Source organism: Pelodiscus sinensis, chromosome 22 (genome assembly GCF_052426305.1).
Source record: "Pelodiscus sinensis isolate ZL-2025 chromosome 22, ASM5242630v1, whole genome shotgun sequence".
In the NCBI taxonomy this organism is placed as follows: Eukaryota; Metazoa; Chordata; order Testudines; family Trionychidae; genus Pelodiscus; species Pelodiscus sinensis.
Window position 1 is genome coordinate 4,390,185 of NC_143073.1, and position 23,187 is coordinate 4,413,371.

Here is a 23,187-nt window from a genome sequence, read left to right on the forward strand (position 1 = left end):
GTACCGACTGAGTTTTATCAGCACATTAAACCAGCTGCCGCGCGCCAAGTCTCTCCCTCAGCCTGGGGCGAGGCTGCTCTGGTAACGGACGAAGCATGGTGCGGCCTCTCAGAGTGCAGGGGAAGAGGCAGGCCGCAGCTCCAGCTCCGCCACTGGATTTTGGGCCAATCACATCCTCTCCTTTGTACCTCAGTTTCCCTTGCCCCCTCCCCCAAATCCGCTACGTGGGGTTCCAGCGGCTCCTGGCCACAGCAAGGCCTTGTACAGGGGGGCAGGCGATTTCAGAGGCAAGGGAGACGGGAAACGCTGGGGGCTGAGCTGCGGCGGGATTCGGCTCAGACTCAGGGAGCTGGAGGGGGGCGTGTTATTTTCCAAGTGCTCTTCATTACAAGACAACTGCCGGGAAGGAGATGGAAGGGCCGGGGCGCCGCTGGGCCAGCTCATCCCTTCGGGGCAAGCCGTGCAGCTGGGAAGCGCAGTGGAAAAGGAGGCTACGCCCAGGCCGGATTGGCAGCCGTTGCAGGCAGACGACCACCAGGCAGGGAGCCGGCTCAGCTCTGGGCCTGAGGGCGGGACGGGGGATTTGCGTCCAAGCCAGGCACGACCGGTCCCACCTGAAACTAGCTGCGGTGGGAGGAAGAGCACTGGGCTCCGTTCCTGGCTCTGCCTCTGCCTCGTCGGGCCTTGGAGCGAGTCGCTTCCTCTCTCGGGACCTTGCTGTGCTCTGCGCCCCTGCCAGGACAGAGCGCCAGCTGGCGGCCTCTCTCAAAGGCCGTGGTGGTGGCTCTTGCGCCAGTGACGCCCGCGGCCCGAGCAGCGTAGTGGGAAGTGACCCTGCTCTGTCCTTTCTGCTGCTCCTGGCCAGGTGGAGGCCGGAGGGGGGGCCCGGCAGGGGCGGGCTGGAAACCAGCAGTGCCATGACAACACATTCCTGGCAGCCGTCCTGAGCCCGCCAAGTGACTGCACAGCACCGGGATCAGCGTCTCTGCTCCTTAAAGGAGACACGCACAGACGCCGTATGCGCCCAAGGAGCAGCAGGCCGGCACGAGGCAGCAGGGATGGACGACACCCGAGGCGGCCCAGCTTGCTGGCCCTTCGAGCTGCAGCCGACAGACATTCGAGAGCAGGGGCACACTGGTGGGAGGCACCTGCTACCCTTGGCCCCCCCCCCAGGCGGATGCCCCTACCCCACCACCCCACTGCACGATGGCGGTCGCGAGCGCATGAGAACGAGGGCGTGCGGAGACGGGGGGCTCTGTGAGCTGTACTCCAGGTGGACACGAGCCGCAGCATGGCCGTGCCGGACTACACCCACGTGGGGCAGCAGAATAGAGCCGGCTCTGGGTAAAGGGCTATTAAGAGGAGGGCGACTCCCTGGCTTCCTGGGAGCCAGTCGCTGCCCCAGCTCTGGGGAGGAGGAAAACATTGGCTCATGTAACGAGAGGGGCCAAGCCGACACGGGCACCCTCTGTGTCGCACCCCCTCCGGCTAGAGGCTTGTCTATAGAGCGCTTTCCACCAAGGCTCAGTACTGGGATGACACGAGCAGCCCAGCAGGCAGAATAGGGGTGAGACTGGGGCTGAGCAAGGCTTGTGGGATGACGCTGCCCCAAACCCACAACCCACCCCAGCCCCAGTTGCTAGTCTCGTGGCTCCTGTAAGCCGGGTGCTCACACGGCTATTCAGGAGAGAGTCCAGGGCCGCCCAGCTAGGATTGTTGTGTCTCCTGGTGGTGCACATTCACATGTGCCTTAGTGGACCTGAAAAAATTATTCCACACATGGATGGAAAAGATTAAAGGGAATAGTGTTTGCCACTCTCCTTCCATGGGCTTCCTGATGAGACTGGCAGAGGGGAAGCTGACAAGACTGGCAGAGGGCAGAAGAGCCGCAGGGCTGGCGGTGTAGCTAGTCCCCCAGTTCCCAGCCAGGAAGAAGTGGAGTGGGTTATGGGCAGCCACAACTCGGGGGGAGGGTGGGAGCAATTTCACTGTTTCTGAAGCAACTGGAGGTTTCCCACCGTTCCATTGTCTGGCAAAATGCAGCCAGCTCTGGGGAGGGAGGGGACAGGCAGCAAAAGGGGGAAGGATGGGGTTGGCTTAGGGCACTAGCCTAAAGCGCTGGAACCAATGTCCCTCTCCGTGACACTCTGGGCAAGTTATTTAGTCTTCCTTGTCCAATGGGAATAATTGTACTGTCCTGCCGGCCAGGGATAAATTCATGAGGGATGGCCCTCAGCAGCCAGCGAAGGGGGGGCAGGTGCGTGCCTAAAGGAGACAGGCCACCCTACCAAGCATGGAATTCAGCCTGGTTCTCAAGGAGATTTAGGGCCCTCTGCTGGAAAGGTCTAAACATAAACCAGGCCCAGAACCTCTTTGCCAGGTGCTCCAGGTTATTAAAACTCCCTCGGCATGCGTCGTAAGTGGGCTCCGCTCAAAGGCCACGTCCCTATGCTTTCCATCAGGGTCCCTCGCTGCCAAAGCGAGGTGCAGCGTTGCTGCCTGCGGTTAAACAGACGCCTCGTTCCGCCCCAGCAGTGGCTGCATTTCAGAAAGCGTCCTGGTACCTTTCAGAACACAAGCGCACCAGCACCACCGTTATTGCTACCGGCCACGTTTCCGAGCATTGTCGAGGTGCCGAGTGCAGCACGGCAGGGCTCCGTGGAAGGCAAGTCACCGTGAGAAGCACTCTTCTTCGTTCAATACAGGGAAGATAAGCTGAGGTTGCCCTAAGGGCTTTCAACAGAGGTTTAGGTTGAGTCACGGCAGGTCCGGGTAAGTTACTCAGACTTATCGGATGTTCTGAGCCTTGCAAAGAAGGAATCTCGCCCCCCCTGGGAGCAGGGTCTCTCAGGAGGTAGGGACATGTTTACAGGAAACTGGCAGCACCAGTGACCTGGGCTGTTACTAAGCACACTCAAAGGACTTGAGCTCTGGATTTTGAAAGATCGAACAGGTTTTTTGTTGTTTTTTTTTTTTTAATCCGGTGTGTTGAAATCTCCAGCAGGCCTGTTGCAACAAACACAGGCGTGGGGCAAATACACTGGAACCAGGGGCCCGCGTCTGGTCTAAACACAGACAAACCGACAAACCACAGCTTCCCTTGTGACAAGCCGGCCGGGCCAGTGGGCGGGCAGTCTAGGGCCTGGGACCGATGGCTTTCACAGATGCCCAAGGCCAAAGGGACCGCCGTGACCAGCACGTCTGACCTCCGGCAGAACACAGGCCACAGATCTGCCCCTGAATAATTCCTGGTTGAACTAGAGCAGATCCTCTCTCAGTCTCCACGGCCACATTGCCGGCGATGGAGAATCCACCACTGCCCTTGGGACGTGGTTTCCAAGGTTACTTACCCTCACTGTTAAAAAACCCTCCAGCTCACGTCCAGCCTGGGTGTATCTAGGAGGCAGCTCCCTGTTCTGCCGCAGCTTTACACAAGACCAACTAGCCTGGGTCAGCCCAAAGGTCCATCGAGCCCCGTGTCCTGTCTGCTGACAGTGGCCAGCGCTGGGTGCCCCAGAGGGACTCACATGATCCATCCCCTGTTGTCCATTCCCAGCTTCTGGCAAACAGAGGTCAGGGACACCATGCGTTCCCACCATGGCTACCAGCCACTGATGGACATTTTCATCATATGGACCCCTGGGAAGGAGAATTCAACTAGGATTTCAACAACTTCCACCACAGCCTGGACCAGTCCACACAAAAGATCCACTTCCTCGACACTACAATGCAATCCTGACAGACACATTTCCACCACACCTTATCCAGGCAACCTACTGACTGTTACACTTACCTTCATGCCCCTACCTTCCTTCCCAGAAACATTTCCCAATCAACTGTTCACACCCAGGCCGTAAGATACAACCGGGTTTGCTCCAATCCCACAGAGAGACACAAACACCTACAGGATCTCTATCAGGCATTCTTAAAACTGAAATACCTACCCCGAGAAGTGGAAAAAACAGAGCGACAGAGGCAGACAGGTACTAAGGCATCCATCTCCTCAAGACAGGTCCCACAAAGAAAACAATAGAACACCACCTGTGATCACCTACAGCCCCCGACTTAAACCCCTCTGGAGTATCATTAACAATCATTCTACACCCTATCCTGGAAAATGACCCCTCACTCTCACAGGCCTTGAGGGACAGGCCAGTCCTCCCCTATAGAGACAACCCCCTAACCTCCATCAAATTCTTTCCAGCAACCATACAGTGCACCTCCAACACTTTCCCTCAGGAACCTACCCCTGCAATCAGCCCCCCGTGCCACCTCTGTCCACACATCTATACCAGCAACACCATCACAGGACCTAATCACATCGGAGGCTCATACAACCATACATCCACCCATGTGATCTACACCCTCAAGTGCCAGCAATGGCCCTCTGCCAGGGATATTGGTCAAACTCGACCCAAATCAGACATCAGTAATGGTAACACACAGAAACCTGCTGGGGAACATTTTAACTTTTAGATTCATGGATCTAAAAGTGACCATATTATTAGAAGGTAATTTCAAACTCCAGCTGGAGAGGGACGCTGCAGAACTTGGTTTCATTTACAAGTTTGACACCTGTAATAGAGACCTTAACTGGATGACCCGCTACATGCCACACCCTACTGACAGGAAACGCCAAGCACGGGCTACTTATCGTGTGCTTAGAACACACTCTGAGTGGCTGCCGTGGACACTCTAATTGACAATTTTTTTCCCTTCTCTTTTCCTCCCCATCCTCTCTCTTTCTCTGCTGTTTATTTGCAATCTGCGCCCTGTAACTCCACTCATCTGAAGAAGTGGGTCGTGCCACGAAAGCTCATGATACCATCGGCATTTTTTGTTAGTCTCTAAGGTGCTGCAAAGCTATTTGTTGTTTTTTTAAGTCAATCCTCCACGTATTTATCTCTTTTTTGAACCCTGTTATAGGCTTGGCCTTCACAACATTCTCTGTCAAGGAGTGCTACAGGTGGACTGTGCACTGTGTGAAGAAATACTTCCTTTTGTTTGTTTTAAACCTGCTGCCTGTTCATTTCATTTGGTGACCCCTAGGTCTTGTGTTATGAGGAGCAAATAACACCGCCTTCTTTACTTTCTCCACACCAGTCACAATTTTATAGACCTCGATCCTGTCTTCCTAAGCCACCTTTTCCAAGGTGAAAGGGCCCAGGCTTATTAATCTCTCCTCACATTGCAGCCATTCCATACCCCTAAACATTTTTGTTGCCTTTTTTGGAACCTTTTCCAAGTTCAGTATCTTTTTCAGAGCTGGGGTGACCACATCAGCACGCAGTATTCAAGATGTGGGCACACCATGGATTTAGAAGAGGCGAGTTAATTTTTCTGTTTTGTTTTCTATCCCTTGCTTAATGATTCCCAATCTTCTACTCGCTTTTTTGACTGCCGCTGCACATTGAGTGGCTGTTTCCAGAGAACTCTCTCTCTCTTGGGTGGTAACAGCTAACTTAGGCTATGTCTAGACTGCAGGCTTCTTTCGAAAGATGCTCTTTCGAAAGCATCTTTCGAAAGAGCATCTTTCGAAAGCATCTTTCGAAAGAGCATCTTTCGAAAGATCGCGTCTAGACTGCAGGCGGATCTTTCGAAAGAAAAATCCGCTTTTTCGAAAGAGAGCACCCAGCGAGTCTGGATGCTCTCTTTCGAAGACGGCCTCTTTACATTGAAGAATGCCTTCCTTCGAAAGAGGAACTTTCGAAGGAAGGCGTTCTTCCTCGTGAAACGAGGTTTACCGCCATCGAAAGAAAAGCCGCGTTCTTTCGAAATAATTTCGAAAGAACGCGGCTTGAGTCTGGACGCAGGGGAAGTTTTTTCGGGAAAAGGCTACTTTTCCCGAAAAAACCCCTAAGTCTGGACACGGCCTTAGAGTCTATCATTTGATAGTAGAGTTGGGATTGTTTTCCAGGTATATTTACTCTGCATTTATCTACTCTGAATTCCATCTGCAGGTGCATCTCCCTAAGCTTCAGCTGCCTAACAGAGTAAGAGCATGACCCTGCCCCATATGGGGGCTGTGAGGATAAATTTATTACAGACAGAGGTGGCTCAGATACTGCGAGGACAGGCACCAGAACAGAACCGAACACTGACCCCGAATAACTGTCAATGGGTTCACGAGGGGCAGGTGCCCACTCACAGCCAGTGCTAGAATACCTGCAGACCCAGCCCAGTTCCGAGGATCAACCCCCCTCCCCTATCCCCAACCCCGGCACACGTTCAGTGCTGTCATTATCCACAGGCAGAATACGCAGCTGCGCTGGGCACCTGAAAATTTGGGGCACCGCTGGGTCTTCATATCCACCCACCTGCCTCTTCCTGTCCCTCTCCTGCGGCTCAGCTTCCTCCGGAGAGGATCTTGTTAATTTAGAAGTGAGAAAGCTCGGCAGAACTATTAGCAGAACCCGGGAAAGCCATTCCAGTGGGAACAAAGCCCATTCCCAGGCATGTGCCAGCCCCAGCTCTAGACTGTCCGTGTCTGAACTGACTGAGTCAGACAACAGGCCCGGAGTTTAAAATGTGATTTCAAATATATCAAAGGTGTGTTGCTGAAGACGATCAAATCACATCTCTAAAAAACTGTCCCTCCTCAGCTGCCACCAGCCCCAGGGCCCCCATAATCCTTGGGGCAGCCCTGCACGCCTTCTGAATTCAAGGGTCTCATGCACAGAACCCTGCACGCCCGTGGAGGCCCGCTTGATACAGGTGAGGATGCAGACACAAAACTTGTATCCATGCAGGGCTCTACTCATACTGCCTATCAATGCGCAGCGCACCTCCTCCCTGCACTACTGGGGAGGTCAGCATACAGGCGAGTAAACAATGAACCCGTAAACCTGGGCTTACTGGTGAATCCTATCGACAACACGCACCGTATCAGAGGCAGCAAGGGGGAGGAGCTGTGCGGACCTGGCTTTTAAGCTGGCTCCCCACGAGCACCCAATTCTGCAGAGCTGCCTGCTCCACCCATCCTCACGCTGCTGCCTCTGATAAAGAGGCAGCAGCACAAAGAGTAAGGGGGGGCAGGTGGCAGCCAGTATGTGCAGGGAGCCAGCTTTCCACTCCTGCCCCCCTTGCTGCCTCCCACAGACGCTGGGAGACGCAAGCAGGAGCCAGTGCTCTGGGAGGAGACAGCTTAAAAGCCAGCTCCCCATGAGCATCGGCTTCATGGAGCCATCTCCGCACCCCGGCGCTGCTGCCTCGGATACAGAGGCAGCAGTGCGTGGGAGGAAGGGAGGCGCAGGTGGGATGCCGAGACAGCCTGTGTTACAGAGAGCTTGGCCCCCCCGTGGACAGGGGCTGCTGCTGCCTCTGTATCAGAGGCAGCAGCCCGGGTCGGTAAGTGGGACCCAGTCTGTGCAGGGAGCCAGTTTTTAAAGGCAGCGCAGGGTGGCAGGAGGCTCCCTGGGAGAGCGGCTGGGAGAGCACTGGCTGCCGGACCCACGGCCAGGGACTATCAAATAATCAGGTAACTGCTAAGACGTTGTACAGTTCCATGATGATTGAATTAATCAATATCGAACGCCCCAGGAAACGCCCTGCTAGCAGCCGTCAGGGTGACACCAGACAATCTCTGCGGTCCTGAATGAACTCTCTGGGGGAAGGGAACCCTACAACCTGGGAGCGAGCTGCTCTGTATGTGACCTCAGCCCTCACAGGACACTTGCACTCCACTCTCCAGAGACCAGCATGGGAACTTAAGGTCACAGCTCTGCTCACCCCACACATCACAGCCTGAACAAAGCCACAGGAATGACGGCTTACGACCACACTCCGTAACCCACTATCCCCACTTCTTGTCCTACGACCACTGGGGTATTCCCAGCCTGCCCTACTGTGAATGGCCCCTTAGAAGATGTGCTAACTACTTAGCTGTTTGGTCTTGTATTGAGCTGTGACCTCAAGCACCTTCCCCAGAATGGAGGCAGATCTGTGTCACTTGAAAGCTGGTCTCCCCCATCCACAGAGTTGGTCCAAGAATGGATATTCCCCCCTCCACCGTGTCTCCCCTTGTGCTGCAAGCTGGATACAGCATCCCATATTCCACCCCAGAACTGGCTGCACCAATCCTTTGCGAAGGGACCTAAAGGCCCGTTGGGGTGATGTGTTATGATGGTTTATTTGTATTATCGTAGGGCAGCAACCACCAACCTGTCGATCGGGATCGATCGGTCCATCCCGGAGCCTCGGACAGGTGATCCTGACTGGCTTGGTCAGGAGACAAGTCCTGCCCCTACCCCACTGCCGTGCTGCTCCTGCCCTCTGCCTTGGAGCTGCCCCCCTCCCCTGGAGCCTCGCTCTGCAGGTCGAGGGAAGAAGAAGGGGGCACTGATGTCAGCGTGTCTCCTCCCTCCACCCTGGTACCCCATCTCCGCCAAGCGACCAGGGAGGGGCCTCAGAGAAGAGGTGGACCAGGGCCTCGGGTTGACCCTGGATTGACTTCAATTCAAAGAGCGAGCTTGTGCTGACAAAGGCTGGAGACGGCGGCCGTAGGGCCTCCAAGCCGCGGGTGCCAGGTGCCGTACAACCACCCAGGACGGTCCCTGGCTCAGGATTTCCTGAGACGTCTCCCCTGCACGTCCTGCCCTGCTTAGCTCAGCTCAAGAGCCCCCCAGCCCAGCAGCCTGGCGAGCTAAGGCCGCCCCCCCTTGCTGCATCACCCTTTCAGCCACCCTGGCTTTGGGGAAGGCCCCTGCGGTTGCCTGGCTCAAATTGAGCAAGTCTCACGCGTGTTCACAAGCACTCGAACGCACCATCAGCAGCCACAGATGGGAAAAGGCACCACCCGGCCTTGTGCAACCGTTACTCATGCCAGCGAGCCGCCGCGGCCCGGACGCCGCTCGTTCCCCACCGTGACTCGGGCTTGCACAATCCAGCCATTCACGGGCGGTGTGTGCAGGGGAGCTGGTTTCTCTCCCCAGCCAGTAAATCCAAAGGCCCAGCTCTGCATGACCCCACATTCGAAAGGGGGCACAGCCCAGGGGCGAACACAGGGGGCTGGGATTCTGTTCCCAACGTGCCGCGTGACTTGGCACAAGCACCCGTGGGCCCAGTGTGTGTATGGGTGCAATGTCATGCCATGCCTCAGTTTCCCCATGCAGAAGCTAGGTGCAGTAGGTGCGGCCCACTTAGCCCGTCAGAGCTGGGGGCTTTATGAGATAACGCGCGACAGGGAAGGCAGGCGGAGAAGCGACTTGCCCAGTCACCCAGGAGCGAAGCTGGGGAGAGAACCCAGGCGTCCTGACTCAACAGAACATACCAATCACCAGACCGGATCAGGCTCGTGGGCCCCCAACCAGGAGTCTCGTCTTGGGACACCAGACAGTGCAGAGGAAGGGGCAGAAATCCCCTAGGAGTGAATGTGGGGGAATCCGCCCTCGCTGGAGCCCTGCCTCCCGGGACAATCTGGTACAGACACACAGGCAGGGAGGTGCGGATTACTGTGCACCAAGCCCCTGGCCTGGAGATCCTCGGCAGCAAAGGGAAGGACTTGCAGCCCCCCAGCACTTCGGAGCAGGGGACAGCCAGCCGTCTAGCTGCCGCACTCGCTCCCGCCGGGCGCCACGCGCCAGCCGCTCAGAGCCGGGCCCCAGCCGGGAGTGAGCAGCGTACGAGCGGCCCTGCCAGACCTCACTAGTGACACGCTGCCTCGACTTCAACGCACGTTTTAATCAGCCCAGGGGACCTGAGGCCCAGCGAACGAGTTCCAGGAACAGTCTTCCTCCGGCCGGGCTCTAGTCCCTGCTCCGATCCAGCGCCCACGTGCGTTGCCTCTTCCCCTGGCGCCCGGGAAGGATGCACTCAGTTGGCCCCAGCCCTTAACGTGGCTCCTGCTCTGTGGGTGGGACACAGCTCCGGCAGATCTCCGCGTGCACGGGGGGCGGCCTCCACCCGCGTGTGGACTCCGTGGGGAAGCAGGGTGTCCGGTGGGGACGTTGCGGCGTGGAGACGGTGCTCGGGGAGAGCAGCTGGCGTCGCCTCCCTGGGCTGGGAGCGGTGCCGAACCAGTGGCAAGGGCCACAGCCAGCAGGGACGGGCTCAGACCAGCTCCTCGGCGTTCCTGAGCCGGGCATCCCGCAGCTCCTGCAGCCTGTGCAGCACCTCCTGCAGGCCGCGCTCCCCGTGCTGCCTGGAGTCCCGCGTGCGGACGCTCACCGTGCGGCGGGACAGCTCCTTCCGGCCCACCACTGCGGGGGAGAGAGAGCGAGCCTGAGGCAGGGCAGACTACAACGGGCAGTCTGCGTCCTCCCCGGCCCCGCGCACCCCTTGGCAACCTCGCCTGCGCGCAAAGCTCCCTGCAAGGGGCAAAGCACCCAGCCGGACCGAGCAAGGCTCTCAGCAGCCTCGTCTCCCGCAGAGCCGGAGACCAGGGGAAGGCAGGGACCCAGCCCCCGTGCACTGCTGACGGGACAGGCTGCGGGGTGGCTCCGGCTCTGCTCCAGCGCCCCCAGGAAGTGACGGGACGAGAGTCAAGCTACGGCTGAGGAACGGGGGTGGGTGCCCCATTGTGACCCACGTGCATCCCCGTGGGGGGCAGAGGATCCCAGGCACCAGGGCTTCCAAGGTGGCACTTTCGGGAGATAGGCGCCAAGCCAGCCCCGGGGGAAACAGCTCAAGTTCCCAGTAGGGATGCAAAGAGTTAACTGGTTACCCCGTAAGCATCACCCGTTGGAGCAGCCCCCGACCCCCGCCTGCCCCGGGGTGGGGGGAGCGGCTCCAGCTGCGGGACCCACTGTGTCCCGCCCCAAACGGAGGAGGGTGGGGGGCTCAGTCCCCGGCCCCAGCAGCCCCTCCCCACGGCATGGCGGGCTCGGCTCAGCCTGGGTGGAGCAGCCCTCTGGATCCCGGTTCACTTTTAAAATGCAGGCAGGGCAGGCGGGGAGGGGGGCATCCTGCTCGCCCGAGGGCTGCAGCCGGGCCGGCGCACACGGAGCCGTAGCAGCGGCAGAGGCAGCGCGGGAGGCCCCTGTTTGGGCCGTGGCTAATCAGCCCGTGGCACATGGAGGAAGCGGGGAGCTGAGCTCAGCTCCGGCCCCAGGGCAGCGATGTGATAGGGGAGCCCCGCCGGGCTCTGCGGAGGGCTGCCGCTGCGCGTTCCCAGGAGACGTCTGGGTTTCCCGGACAAGTGCAAGTGCAGCCCAGGGACCAGGGGGCTGTCGCTGAGTTACAAGGAGGCTGCGGCCGGCGCCAGGCGCGACTCAGCCCCCCTCGGCCCCCGGGCACAAAGGGCTCTCCACGGAGCCCAGGCAGTGCCCCCCAGCCGGCGGGGGCAGGGGAGGCAGAGCCGGCTCTTTTCCACCGGTCAGCACCGAGTCACAAGCAGCGCAGCCGACTCTGACTCAGCAGCAGGTTCCCCATTTTCCTCGGCCCCTCGGGGTCGGGACGACGGGCCTGGGTCGATTCCGAGGAAAGGGCTGAGTCCCGCCCCCGCCGGGTCTCTGCAGCCGGGGTGACGCTATCGCCGCCTAGTACAGACCAAAACCACCGTGGGGGCAAGGGAAGAGCCATGGGCAGGGCAGCCGTGTCGCCTCCCTCAGGATCCCCACGCTCAGTGCAGGCCTGGGAGCCAAAGTGCAAGAGATGGGGGAGGGGAGCTGGAGCCTGTGACCTCCCTGACAAGTGCCTGGGGCCAGGTGTGTCACTCAGCCGGGAGCAGCCGGCTGTTACAGGAAGCCTCAGCCAGCTTTCTCCTGGTGGGCTGCTGGCATGTTTTGCTTGGCACGGGCGCGGAGACGGTCACACCCCGGGCAGGAAACCCGCTTCCACCTCTCTGCACCCTGCTCGCATGACGCGCTCGTCTCCCGTCGGGGGCAGAGACGAGAAGAGAGCCCAAGAGTGCCGACTGCCCCGCCACGGGCCGTAATGCCGAATAAGAGAGGAGTTCGCAGGAGCTGGAGGGACTGAGGTTCGGGAAACGTAAGAGGCCGTGTCAGGTTAGTGATCTTCCCTCGCTCGTCTCAGAGGAGCGGGCGAGGTGCTTTACAAAGGCAGTCCGTCTCGTCAGCTTGTTTTACAGGTGGGGAAACTGAGGCCCGGGAGGGCCGTGACTTGCCTGAGGTCACCCGACAGGCTGGTGGCAGAGCTGGACCAGAACCCCCTCTCCTGTGCCCTGTCCACCGGGCCACTTCGATTCCAGCCCCGTGGACATTTAGCTGGTTATTGTCTGAGCTGCCTGAGGGGTTTGAACTCCCAGCCAGCGGGAGCGGAGTGCCCAAAGCCCTAAGGAGGCTTTTCAAATCTCCTTCTCCATCCAGTTCACTCCCCCTGCCGCGGCCCTCCCCTCCTCTGGGCCAAGCCAGGCTGGCAGGGCCGTTTCCCTCTGGTTCCTGGCAGTGTCACCCCGGCACGGCTGCGGTGCTCGGCTGCAGAGACCCGGCGGGGGCAGGACTCAGCCCTTTCCTCGGAATCGACCCAGGCCCGTCCCGACCCCGAAGAGCCGAGGAAAATGGGGAACCTGCTGAGTCAGAGCCGGCTGCGCTGCTTGTGACTCGGTGCTGACCGGTGGGAAAGAGCCGGCTCTGCCTCCCCTGCCCCCGCCGGCGACTCAGCTAATTGTGCAGCTCAGCTCCCCCTTACGGTGCGAGGGCTGGTCGGGTGCAGTCTGGGGACAGGCGCGGCTCCCCACTAAGCCCTGTGCAGGGGCAGCTCTCTCCCCAAGCCCTGACGCTGCCAGCAGGGAAGGGCCCCTCCCCACTAGCCTGAGCCCCAGCTGGCGGGAAGGGCCCGTCTGCTGGCCCCAGCAGGGAGCCACCCAGGTAAGTCCCAGCTCCTACCCCATCTTGAGTCCCCCCACCAGGCCCGAACACCCCAAAATCCCCATGTCCGGCTCCACCCCAAAATCTCCAGCCCAGAGCCCTGTAACCCCCCCCCTCTGCACACCCTTCCCCAGCCTGGAGCCCACCCTGCACCCCAAGCCCCTCATCCCCACCCACCCTAGAGCCTCCACCCCCACCAGAGCCCTTGCACCCCAACCCTCTGTCCTATACCATGAGCTCCTCAACCCCAGCCCCCACCTAGAGCCTGCACCCCCAGCTGGAGCCATCACTCCTGAGCCCCCTCCCACGTGCCGAACCCCTTGGCCCCACCCCCGCCACCCCGTGATTTTCGGTATGTGCACCAATGAGAGCGCCTCAGCCCCGTGTCCGTGCACATCACCAGGAACCAGAGGGAAACGGCCCTGCCAGCCTGGCTCGGCCCAGCGGAGGGGAGGGCCGCAGGGAAACAGGCGGCAGGGGGAGTGAACCGGATGGAGATGCAGATTTGAAAAGCCACCTCAGGGCTTTGGACACTCCGCTCCCGCTGGCTGGGGGTTCGAACCCCTCAGGCAGCTCAGACAATAACCAGCTAAACATCCGCGGGGTTGGAGTCTACGTGGCCCCTGGACTAGCTGCCGCCTCTGTGGAACCCGGGGGAGGTTGGCTTAGTAGCCTTTGCCTCTGCCCCCTAAACTCCCAGGGAGACAGAGGGCGAGGAAAGGAAGCTGGAAAAGGCCTGCCGACCCCCAGGAGCTACAGCAGGGACAAGAGCAGAGTCCTGCCTGCCCGTTCCCCACAGCTCCCTGCAAGAGCAGGGCCATGCACCGAGCGCCCCTCCGCCTAGGCCTTGGACCCTCCTGCTCTGCCCCGAGGTCCACCCCCCAGCCGGAGGAAACTCCAGGGAAGAGAGAACCCAGCTGGGAGCTGTTAGTCCTCTGATGGGAGGGGCAGGCCAAGCATTCCCCACTCTGCGCCCCCCCCCCCGCCTCCTCCCCTTGAGGGCATCCTGGGGTGTGTGCATGAGTGACGGGTGTTGCCGTGGAGACGGCTGCATCCCCTTCTCCGTCCCATGAGGGCGAGGGATCCTGCGCACGAGAGTCCCGCCAGCCAGGGCGCACAGAGGCGGCAGAGAGACGTGCCCAGGACGGCGGCTAGTCGCCGTGCGTCGGGACGGGGGCTGATGGGGCATCCAGGGGAAGCACGATGCAGCTTTCCTACGCCCCAGGCATGGCTGTCTGGCTGCGGCCGGGCACGCGCCCAGGGCCAGGCCGGACGTGGCTATTGCGGGACGCTCACACCCTCGCTCTCACCCAGCTGGAAGTTGTACTGAGCCAGCTGGGCCTTCCGGATCTTCCGGCTCAGGGTGGTACCCCAGTCGGTGTCGGCGTCGGCCATGAACCCCGCCTGGCGGAACGTCTCGCGGACCTGAGACAGACAGACAGGCGTCAGAGATCCCTGCCACGGGCAGCGCAGGTGGGGCCCGGATCTCGCCACTCACCTCCTGGGCATAGGCCTCCGTGTCGGGTCCCACCGGGATCACCATGACTTGGCAAGGGGACAGCCACAGGGGCCTGCGAAAGCGAGAGAGAGGCTGAGTTCCCTGCACTTCATCACACAAGAGCCCTCTCCTCCCCGCCCCCTTCACAGCTGGGGAGTCCTGCTCCCACGAGCTTTGCTAACGCAGGACGAGTCGCTAATGCACCGGCAGTCCTGGCCGGCTTCTCGGCAGGGACTGAACCTAGCCTGAGCACATCGAAAAGCACGGGTCTCTAATGCTTATGCAATGGGCCCAACGTGGAGCTGGGAACAGAACTCCCAACCTCGGTGCACCAGCCCTTGCCCCATCCAGGAGGGGAGCTCTGGGCATCAGGGTACCTGGCTTCTCTTCCTCGCCGCGATCCCTTAACCGGACACACCCACTCAGAACCACTCCTCTGCCCCAGCAGACCTTCACTGGGTAGCTGCGGCAGAAGGGGACACCCGGGGAGAAATCCCAACCCACACTGAGGAGCCAGCTCGACCGCCCTCACCACTTGCGGCCGTAGTTCTCAGCCAGCACGGCCAGCATCCTCTCCACGGAGCCCAGCACCGCCCGGTGGATCATCACCGGCCTCTCGCGCATGCTGCCATCTTTGCTGTGGGTGAAAAGGATCATGGGAAGTGGTCAACATACAGAGCGATGAGTCCCAGGGTCTAACACGAGACAGAAAAGGAGGAGGAGGAGGACGTAAGCGTTTGGGGCTGATTTCACTGCCTGACAATATGTTTATACGTGATGGATGCGCCACTCGAGGTTGCTACAGAGACTCCAAGAGCCCTTGTCGGATGAGGTTACTTTCCCCCTCAGCCACTCGTGGGCTTTTTACTGGCGTAGCTCTCTTTGACGTGAGCAGGAACGGTGCCTCAAAACACTCCAAAGGGCATAGAAATGTCAGCCTCTCCCTCCAGGGAGATCACCCGCTCACCCACCGCGGAAATGCAGCCAGCTCTTGGGCGAGACAGTTACAACACTCTTTGCCAAACCTCCGTTTGTCCTTAGCTCGAAAGAGGAAGTGAATTAATCCCCAGCTAATGTGAAACATGGAGTTCTGAGGCAGGTCCTTATGCGTCAGCTTTTCTGGGACAGGGCCAGACCACCGGGGTCAACACTCCAGCGCTTGCAAAATGCATCAGGTGTAGTCACATCTTCAGTTAAGGGCTCAAGGTTCCTGGAGTGGCCGAAGTTCTCAGTGTTGGCTGAGCTTGGCTCCTGGGGACGTCAGCAGGAATTTTGCCACTAACATCCGGGGGAGGCCTTTTAAGCTGAATAGGGGACTGTCAGGAAGTGCCCAGATTTGCAGGAAGAAAAAAAACCAAATATGTATAGGATGCTTTTTTCCCCAAGGATCCCACAATGCCTTAGCCACTTGGCTTCATAAACCTCGGGCATTCCGTACTGCAACTATCATGGGCCGTTGAAATGCAGCCACCTCTGGAGCGGAACACAACAGCTAATGAGCAGCACATGGCAAGCGAAGAATGAATGGGGACAAACCGGGCCAGAATAAAGTGAAGACGGGAATGAGAGGAAGGTTTCTAACCTCCCGAGGAAGGAGGGATCGGACCCGCCTCCCATAAGGGGCAGAGGTGGGGAGTAAGGACCTCACTAGCTGGAAGCTGTAGCTTGACTTGTTTGTGAATGAGATAACAAGAGGGGGTTGCCTGGGACAGTGGCTGACTGGACTCACTGACCCATCCATTCCTATGACCCTAAGAACAGCATAACTGGGTGGAAATGCAGGGGGAACTCGGGCAGGATTTGGTTAGAACTAGGATTCTATTTGTTCACTGTTGGTAAATTGAAACTCTCAGGGCTGGACTCGCTGATGGGGGCTCAGGGAGACTGAGAACCCAACACCTATGGTCTTCCCAGCTCCTCTGGGCTCGTGGGGAATGCAGAGCTCACGGTGCGTTTTGCTAGTGTGACGGCCACTGTCTTGGCTGGCTCAGAAGGGACTGATACAGGATAAGGTCCCTCACCGAAGGCTCTGAAGCCAAGTGAGCACCCATGGGATAAGGGGAAGGTTTGCCCATGGATCAGTAACTGGTTAGAAGACAGGACACACGGGATAGGAACGAAGGGTCAGTTTTCACAGCGGAGAGATGTAAATAGCAAGCTCCCCCAGGGAGCTGCACAGGGGTCAGGGCTGAACGACCTGGAGAAAGGGGTACACAGCGAGGTGGCAAAGTTTGCAGACTTTACCAAAGGAGTGGAGAGAGCCGAGTCCAAAGCAGACTGTGCAGCGTTACAAAGGCACCTCCCAACACGGAGCAACGCAAAGGCAGATGGAATTCAGTGCGGAGAAAAGCAAAATAACGCACAGTGGAAAACCGTTATCCCCATGACACATACAAAATAACGGCGTCTAAATGAGCTGTTACCACTCAAAGGTCTTGGTGTCACTGGGGCTAGCTCTAGCTCAATGCGCAGCAGCAGTCAAGAAAGCTAACGGGATGTTAGGAACCCTTAGGAAAGGGACAGATGATAAACTCAGAGACTATCATAATACCACCATCTAAATCAGTGTGTCTTAAACTATGTTCCGTGAACAACTCGCAGGTGTGCCGCGACCGCTTCTTTGTTTTTGTCCTTGTTTGTCTGACAATTTTTTTTTTTAAGAAAATTTTCATAGGTGTTCCACATTAAAATAAAAAAAAAAATTGCTTGGTGTTCCGTGATCTCAAAAAATGTAAGAAACACCGATCTAAATCCATGCGACACCCTCACCTTGAATACCGCAGGCAGTTCTGGTCACCTCGTTTCAAGAACGATGCATGAGAATAGGGGGGAAAAAGGACGGAGAAGGCCAACAAAAATGGTTATGGGTACGAAACAGCTTCCTTATTTATTTATTTAATTAAAACATTTTTACCCCACCTCTCTATTTAAAATATTCGAGGCGGCTGACAAAATTTTTTAAAACACAATATAACTATATATAAAAAATTAAAATACGAGAGACCCCAGAGGGACATAGAACCTGCTAAGACATCTCAAGAGGAGGGAGATGCGTCTGCCTTTGCGTCGCTCCGTGTTGGGAGGTGCCTTTGTAACACCCACCCGCAGATGCAAACGCTAATAAAAGCTTGAGTAAAAAGGGTGGCTTTAGCCTGACACCGAAATAATGCTAATGTTGGCGCCATGCGAATATCCTGGGGAAGAGGGAGCTTTTCCTATGTATATTGACTGAGGCCACTGGTCTGTGATACCCTGAATACAACAACACTTATATTGACAAACCGCTGGGCCACAGTACTGTGGATATAGGGGGCAGACATATTGACCGAAGCCACTGGGATCTTCTCTGGACAGCCTAGGTGGCCGTTGGGACGCTTAGTCAAGAGGGTAAGTTCTAGGGACCTCCAAGAGGTTGTTGCCCCTTGACAGCTGGTTACAGCCATATGCACGTGCTCTCACTCAGGAGTAAAGTTGGGTTAAGTAACAGCCAACTAATACAAGACAGAAGAAAAAAGTATAAAATTAAGTCGTGTCTATTGTGATGTTGCAGTGATGTAATTTGCTTGCTCTAAGATGCAGCGATGTAACGGTAGTGAACAGCACTGCAGCCACAGCGTGTATTACACTGTATTTTCTTTGTTAATCATAAAGTTCACACAGTTCTGCCTCAGTTCAAATGTCCTGCTCTTCCTTCTTGGGAGATCTCTCAGTGCACTTTTCTATCACTCTGCTCTCTGTTCTAGGTTCTCTCTCACGGCACATCTGATGAACGCTGAAATTCCAGGAATACTAGGACTTGGTGTTAAAATAACAGTCCAGTGATTCCTCTCTTGCTGTTCATCCATTTTGCTGGTTCCATTTTCCAGCTGGCACCAGGCATGGAAGACCCAGTGCTGAACACTATTATCATGGCAGTCATTCATATGAAGAGGATGATGTCTGTGAATTCTGAGTCACGTTGCAGGCGATGGGTTTGGTTGTGTAGTTTCATAGGGATGTTGTTGTTGTGGCAGTACAGCGCTGGAGCATTGTTCCGCCTCGAAGACCCTCTGTGTGGGTCTAGGCGATCGTGGAAGTGGGTAGGAACGGTGGGAATGCACATTATCTCCATTCTAATCCTGTCAGTTCCTGCACTTCACAGTTCCCAAATTGTATTTGAGGCATTTTCCTGGCACTTAAGTGGCTTTGGTATCCGCCCTGCACAAAACAGTGAAATGCCCGGTAGCCTTAAGAGTTGCTCCTTTATGAACCCAGGTACATTATTGCCCCATTACTCGCAGTCAGGTTAGTAAAGCGGTGGCAGCATGTCAAGACGGGAGTGGGGCTGCTGCCTTTGCTTGTGTCCATAGAGATGCCTCTCCCCATCCCTATCTTGTCTCTGTGTGAACGGGATGAGGATGGCAGCTCTTACGGCCCAACAGTGCCACGTCCCAACAACGAACACATGTTGAGAGCCATCTTAGTGAGCAGAGATTGACAAGAGCGGCGGTTCAGCTTAGAAGAGGCAAGCGAAGGCTACCACGATAGAGGTCTATAAAGGGTGAGTGGTGTGGAGAAGGTAAAAAGGGACGTGTTCTTTACGCTTTCACAGAACACACGTGCCAGGGGATACTACATGGCAGCAGGTGTAACACGCATTATAAGGGAGTACTTCACCCAACGCACAGCCAACCCGAGGAGCGTTGGGAAGGGCAGGAGTACGACTGGGTTGAACGTTCATCAACTGGTAAGATGGCTAGAGAGGCAACCCCATGCTCTGGCTGTCTCTAAGAATTTGACTGCCGGAAACTAACCCAGGCTGACGGGACAGATCGCTGGATAATTGCCCCTTTGAAGCACCTGGCACCGGCAAGACGACAGGACACTGGGCTGGGTGCACCAGAGTCTGACCCAATCTGGTCGCCCTTGGATTCTTAAAAGCAGGTAGCAAGCTCATATCCCCTGGAGATCAGGCACCGGGAGGGAGCCAGAGAGACTCACCACTAGGCTACCTGAGGACTACAACCCTTCCAAAAGCCACTCCCACCCGGTCGGGAAGGACTCACTCACAACGTTTGGCTTGCAGCACCGCGGGGGGTGTAAATCTACCTCAGGCTAGTGTGCGGTGCATGAAATGTCTGTGCGGCCCCTGCTACTAAGCACAACCAGTTTTCCGCCTCCTGTGCTTTGACATACCTGGCTTTGAAAGGCCCAAGGAGGCATCCACAGGGACAGCCCGTGAGCAGCGGGCTGGCAAGGGGCAGGCGGGCCCCACAGCTCGCTGCTGACATGCTGTTTGTAAAGACAAGTCCACAGCAGCCCCCCCCCCCCCCCCCCCCCGGCACCTCCTCCTGTACCTGCTGTACGTCAGGTCGAAGCGGATGGGCATCTGGAAGTCCAGCTGAATGGTGGCGCACTGATGGTATCGGCCCAGGGCGTCCTTGATCTGAATGTCAATCTGAAACAGAGCGTGGACTCGCTTCGAGAGTCGCCCATTTCCCACACCCCCGGAGCTTCAGCCCCCCCCCGTGGAACCAGGAATGCTGGAGGCAGCACCGTCTACGGAACCCCGTCTCCATGGAGATGCAACTCGGCTTATCGGTACAGGAAACGGGTTGTTAACCATTACCCCCTCCATGCTATTTATGGCTTCAGCAGGAGCAAGGATCTCTGGGGTATTTCCTGACCAGCAGGGATGAGCCCAGGCGACAGATCTCAGCGCCAGCTGCAGATTAAGTCCCAGGAAACACCCAGCACACGGCTGATTGTGTGCTTGGACCAAGAGGCAGCCCTGAGTTTGCAGAGAGTCGTTTTCATGGGATGCACTCCCAGCAAACAGCCCTGAATTTACCTCTGAAGAGTTCTTTTAAAACCTCCCAAGTTTTCACTCGGACACTGTTTTCAAAAGGGATCCCCCCCACTCCAGTCAGTTTTCCAGTGGGGCTGGGATCTCAGCCTTAAGCCATTTAAAACACCTGCTCCATTGGTCCTTAGAGAGCCACGTTTGCAAAGATTCATCGAGGAACCTTGCACTGCAATGAGCTGAGCCCGGGGGGACGGAGAGTTGTAGATATTAACCAAAATTCTAGCCCCCGAGTGTAGCTTCATAAACCTGTTGTGCTGAGCTGGCCACTTGCTTCCCGACGGAGGGCCGGGATCACGGATGCTCTAGCTCAAGAGCAAGTGCTGGGTTTGACGCAGGAATCACTGGGCAGGTTTCTCCGGCCTGAGCTAGGCAGGAAGTCGGCAGAGAGCATCACAATGGGGCCTCCTGCTTTTCACAGCGGAGAGTCGTTACACTCACGCTACAAGGGTGGAAACTAGGGATGTAACGGTGCAGTTGATTAACTGATCAGCAAAGCTAATCGGTTAATGCTATAGACTACACGCATTTATCTCCCACTCAGCCAGTAGCCCAGCTGTGTCCCAGCTTGTGCCAGGTCTGGGGCCTATCCCGGCTGCAGCTCTGTATTTAAAGTGTATGAGGAGCCAGGCGGCCCGGCTCAGTTCCAGTTCACGCTGGGTCTGGGAGCTCAGGACCCACCCCCTGGACAGGGTCTACAGCCACCCCGCACTGCTGCCTCTGTATCAGAGGCAGCATCGCAGGATGACAGACAGCTGGTCTACGAGGGGAGCTGGTTTTTAAACTGGCTCCCCTGGCAGACCAGCTCCCACCTGGCACCCCAGGTGGCAGGGACTCCTCAGGTGTGGGACCAGAGCACACTGGCTGCCGGCCCCACCCCTGGGGACTACAGAATAGTCAACTAACCGATAAGAATTCATGAGGTTCATCGACTAGTCAATTAACCGATATTTAACATCCCCAGTGGAAACTGAGGCAGAAAGCAGGGACGCCCACCACCCGCCCACGAAGGCAAAGCAAGTCGGACGCAGGCTGGGAACCCAGGCATCCTGGCTCCAACCATTGATGGCGGCTCGAGGGTTCACTAACCTTGGGCCCATAAAACGCTCCGTCGCCTGGATTCAGCTCCCACGGCTGCCCAAAGTCATTGAGGCTTTTCTCCAATTGCTGGAAGGTAAAGGGGGGGGGGGGTTAGGAGAAGAGATGCCTTTTGCCCCGGGTCACTCCTGGATACGCAGTCCCAGCCAGCCAGCCACAGGGTTGAGCGGAGGAGACTCAGTATTGAAAGTCACTGGTCGAGCCAAGAAGCCACCAGCCTTCACCCTGCCGACCAGCAGACAGACCCTGCCTCGGCAGACCATGCTAGAGCAGACGGGTCTATCTGATGCCGCTGCAGCATACAAGGAGGCCTGTCGGTCGTACAGTCTGAACTCCAGGCAACTCCCCCACCATGCCTCATGTGCTGTTCTGTGCCCCAGAAAACAGCTATCAAATCTCTCACCCCCAAACACATCAGCCTCTCAACACCTGCAAGGGTGGGCAAGCATCAGCCATCACTAATGTGCACCAGCCACATAGGGAGAGGAAGCAAATCCCCTCCCCCAAAGATGAAGTGACCTGCCCAAGGTCACCAAGGAAAGTCCGTGGCGGAGCTCAGAATTATACAGGTCTGCAGAACCTGAGCGGAGAGCCTTAATCACAAGCCAGCCCTTGTGCTCAGCTCCGAGGGCCAGGATGCAGGCGGGAATTTCACCAGGATGCCTGGATTCTGAAACCTGAATTTCTGAAAAAAGCTGCCCCGGGGTCTTCAATGAGCAGAGCCCGGTCCCCTGCTTCAACACCAGCAGGAAGATGCACAGTGCAAGCCGCAGAATGCTCCGCTGGGGGAATACCGAGGTGGGGACAAGAGCACCCCCTGCTGAACCGACCCCGTCACTGCACGTTCTCCCCCATCCAACCGGCGGACAGCAATTGACCCCGCTTAGCACGGGACACCCACGTATCCGGGCACAGGAGGCGCGTGGGCCAGGGCTCAACCGATGCTGCATTCACTGGAAAGGGGGCGCACACCCCACCTGCTCGGCCTGCTCCCACACACAAGGGTCCCCCAGGAATCCTTCCGGGCGGGTGGCGAGGTAGAAGCGGAAGGAGAAGCCGAACACCGAGTACACGGCCTGCAGGAAATCCAGGCATCCGCTGATCTCGCCTTCCAGCTGGAGAAGGAACACACCAGACAAGGAGATTTGGGGGGCAGGATGGAAGGCAGCTCCCGACCCCAAGGAGATTTGGGGGGCCTGTTAGTTAACCCCACACCTCGGGGGTACCCAGCTCCACGCGCTCACCTGGCCCAGGGTGCAGAAGATGTGAGCGTCGTCCTGCTGGAAACGCCGCACCCGGGTCAGGCCGGTCAGGGTCCCCGAGGGCTCGTTCCGGTGCAGCACCCCGAAATCGGCCAGGCGGAGGGGCAGCTCCCGCCAGGAGCGGGGCCGGTGAGCGAACATCAGGCTGACGGGCAGAATGGAGGGAGGGGGAAGTCAGAGTCTGGCTGCAGCCTGTCCAAGTCCCCGAGACACACTTTGTGGCAGCAGGACCCAACAGGGCAGGGGGCTGCTCTCCAACCAGCCCCCCTGCTGCTGCTGCTCTGGCAGGAGAGCCGGGAAGGGGATCGCTCCCACCCAGCCACCAGTCAGGGGCCTCCCACAGGAGCGGGGGACGCCCCAGCTGAACGGCTCCGTGGTCTCTCCATCCTGGCTGCCGAGGCCTAAACGCGCCAGGGAGACAGAGCTGCAAGGGGGCGCCCCATGCTGAATGCTGGGCGTCAATGGGGCACCAAACTGGATGTCTGGTCTAGGCGGCAGGGCCAGCGGGCTGTGGCTTTATATGAAACACGCGTTAGGAAGATGTAGAACCTCCCTCACCCACCCGCCTGGCAAGAGAGCTGAATGGGAGGCAACTATTCTACAGCTCCTAGCAAAATCCAAGGACAATCCTCCGTCAGTCGGGCTCTGCCCACTAGACCTCGCTCCCCTCCCAGAGCTGGGAACGGAACCTGACCCGCAGCCTCCCCACTCTACCCTCTAGAC

General features: G+C 57.7%; 1 protein-coding gene across 4 annotated transcripts in view; it reads right to left on the bottom strand.

Moving 5' to 3' along the window:
* Positions 1-9,658: 9,658 nt before the first annotated feature.
* TARS2 (threonyl-tRNA synthetase 2, mitochondrial) overlaps positions 9,659-23,187 on the bottom strand; it is a 34,495-nt gene continuing 20,966 nt past the window's right edge. For 2 of the 4 annotated variants that reach the window (XM_075907410.2, XM_089772274.1), the window contains 8 exons: positions 22,447-22,609; positions 22,180-22,317; positions 21,194-21,271; positions 19,599-19,699; positions 14,795-14,899; positions 14,263-14,335; positions 14,075-14,189; positions 9,914-10,196 (listed from right to left, as the gene is read on the bottom strand). In XM_075907410.2, the coding sequence (XP_075763525.2) occupies positions 10,048-10,196; positions 14,075-14,189; positions 14,263-14,335; positions 14,795-14,899; positions 19,599-19,699; positions 21,194-21,271; positions 22,180-22,317; positions 22,447-22,609 (922 nt within the window). In that variant the 3' untranslated portion in view covers positions 9,914-10,047. The other 2 variants (XM_089772273.1, XM_075907411.2) reach the window with 2 other exon arrangements.